Below are 2283 nucleotides of genomic sequence, written 5' to 3'. Positions count from 1 at the left end.
ACATGTTCAAAAGCCCCGTTTAATAAGCACATTGAACTCTAGGGATAGTTTCACAAGCACCACTACGCACTAACACGTTTTTACGAGCACGTTTTACGAAGCTCAACTCACTTAACACTGTTTTACGGGAACGGTATCACGAGTACGTTACACAAAGCACAGCTCATTAACGACGTTGTTGACACAATTTAATTACACATGTTAAGTCATAATTTGATACGAGTATGTTTACACAAGCCCACAAGCTCATGGCAGCCTCACCTCGTTATTAGCTACTTGTTCTCGTCAGGCTATAGCGTATATACTGTGCGATAGCCCTCTAATCCGCTACGGCACGCTATGAGCTACAAAATGGCCCCGCTTGTTGTAGTTACATCCTTATGACGAATCTTATAAGCGTAACGACATCTTATACCGCTAACGACTGTAACGTTAACAGCGTGTTGCACCGTAACAGCAACATCGGGCGAACACCGCGGCCAACAATGGGCCGTACATCGCGCGTAACACCAGGCAAATCAGCAACAGCCCGAATCCGAGGCAATGGACCAAAAGCGGTAGAAGGGGACCAAAATCTCAGAACCATCTAGCGAGGACGGATATATGCAGGAGCGCTGTCAAGTGCCCTCTAGCGGCGTCGGTCCATGCGCTGCGGTATCTAACACTTAGCGGCCGCACGGCACGATTCGTACTCCTAAACAGAGTACGTATATTTGAGCATACTCCGCAATAAACTGACACCGATTCACCGGTCTTCTTCCTTTCGTTTTCCTGGTATTGGGAATGGGTAATAAATCTTTCGAATGCGGAATCTTTCCACCATTCATGAAAACACACCAAACACGCGCACAAACTGACACCCGCACGCACGCAGGCACATGTGCAAGCGTGCACGCAAGTACCCCACGCACGCACGCAAGTACCCCACGCACGCACGCAGGTACCCCTTCCTCCCCGCCCACATACACACGTACACACACGCACACACATGCACACACACGCACGTACGCACACACGTACACACGCGCACATCCACGCACACACACGCACGCACGCACACACGTACACACGCGCACATCCACGTACACACACACATGCACACACGCACACACGCGCACATCCACGCACACACACGCAAGCACGCACACACGTACACACGCGCACATCCACGCACACACACACGCACGCACAAACGCACATGCACGCACGCTCGCCCGAATTGTCTGCGAACAACAAATGCGCGTGCACGTCTTCGCACGAATAACGCACTCATTCTAAAAATCTACGCGCAAATGAGTAGCAATCAAACACCTGTTACTGTGTATAAACCCAAATCAACAATTAACTCTATACACTAGTTATGATCACAGTAACGATCTAATAAATATATTCGCAGTGGCTACGCGTCCGTTAATCCATTACAAAACTCAGCACAGATTCCCAAAACACGTCACGATTAGGCCACGCAAATCGGTGATTTTACTGGATTTACTATTGCTTCAAAAGTTACAAAAACACATTTTTTTGATAATATGCCTAAAGGTAAGTAATATTATGGTAAATAATTTTTGTTTATTGTTTGTTACTGAAAAAATATAGTTGGGTTCACATAAGAAATATATGACGGTTTTATGACCGGACGCGTAGCCTGGGAGCTGGGCGTCCGGTAACCGGACGCGTAGCCACGGCCTAAATAAATTATATATGCGCTGGAATGAGAAACAGACGCAGACACGCTAGTGCAGCGGGTCGTCACGAGGGGGCGCTAGCTACTCGTATTCGGTGAGGATGGTGTTACTGCGGGTGTGGTACCTGACGACGAGGACGATGATGACGATGATGGCGATGAGGCAGAGCGTTGCCAGGCCAACGCTGACGCCGATGGTCACTTTCTTCCAGTCTGAAATGTCACGTTAATCGATGCATTAATCCTCTCATTATTCCTGCCCAAGTACACCAGAACGCACGCACGCACACACGCACGCACGCATGCGCGCACACACACACACACACACACACACCGTGATAGCTAGCAGACTTACAGTCAATCTTCTTGAAGCATCCCATCGTCGGATCTCCCTCCCATCCGTCCGCGCATGCGCACGTGAAGCTGCCTGGCGTGTTGATGCACATTGTGTGCTCAGCAGCGCATGTCACGCTGCCCGACTCACACTCATTCACGTCTGTAAAATACGCACACGTTACATGTTACACGCACGCACACGTTACACGCACGCACGCACACGTTACATGTTACACGCACGCACACGTTACACGCACGCA

At 49.5% G+C, this 2283-nt stretch overlaps 1 protein-coding gene across 1 annotated transcript in view; it reads right to left on the bottom strand.

The window, feature by feature from the left end:
- Positions 1–2141, bottom strand: part of LOC106818496 — a 7729-nt gene extending 5588 nt beyond the window's left edge. The window contains exons 1-2 of the mRNA XM_014823195.1: positions 2043–2141; positions 1813–1900 (exon numbers count right to left, since the gene is read on the bottom strand). Coding sequence (XP_014678681.1) covers positions 1813–1900; positions 2043–2133 — 179 coding nt within the window. The 5' untranslated portion in view covers positions 2134–2141. The remainder of the gene's footprint in view (positions 1–1812; positions 1901–2042) is intronic.
- Between the last annotated feature and the right edge of the window lie 142 nt (positions 2142–2283).

The sequence above is a fragment of the Priapulus caudatus genome, unplaced genomic scaffold (assembly GCF_000485595.1).
Source record: "Priapulus caudatus unplaced genomic scaffold, Priapulus_caudatus-5.0.1 Scaffold2281, whole genome shotgun sequence".
Classification (NCBI taxonomy): Eukaryota; Metazoa; Priapulida; class Priapulimorpha; order Priapulimorphida; family Priapulidae; genus Priapulus; species Priapulus caudatus.
The sequence above is the reverse complement of the archived record's forward strand: the minus strand, read 5'-3'. Positions and strand labels throughout refer to the sequence as shown.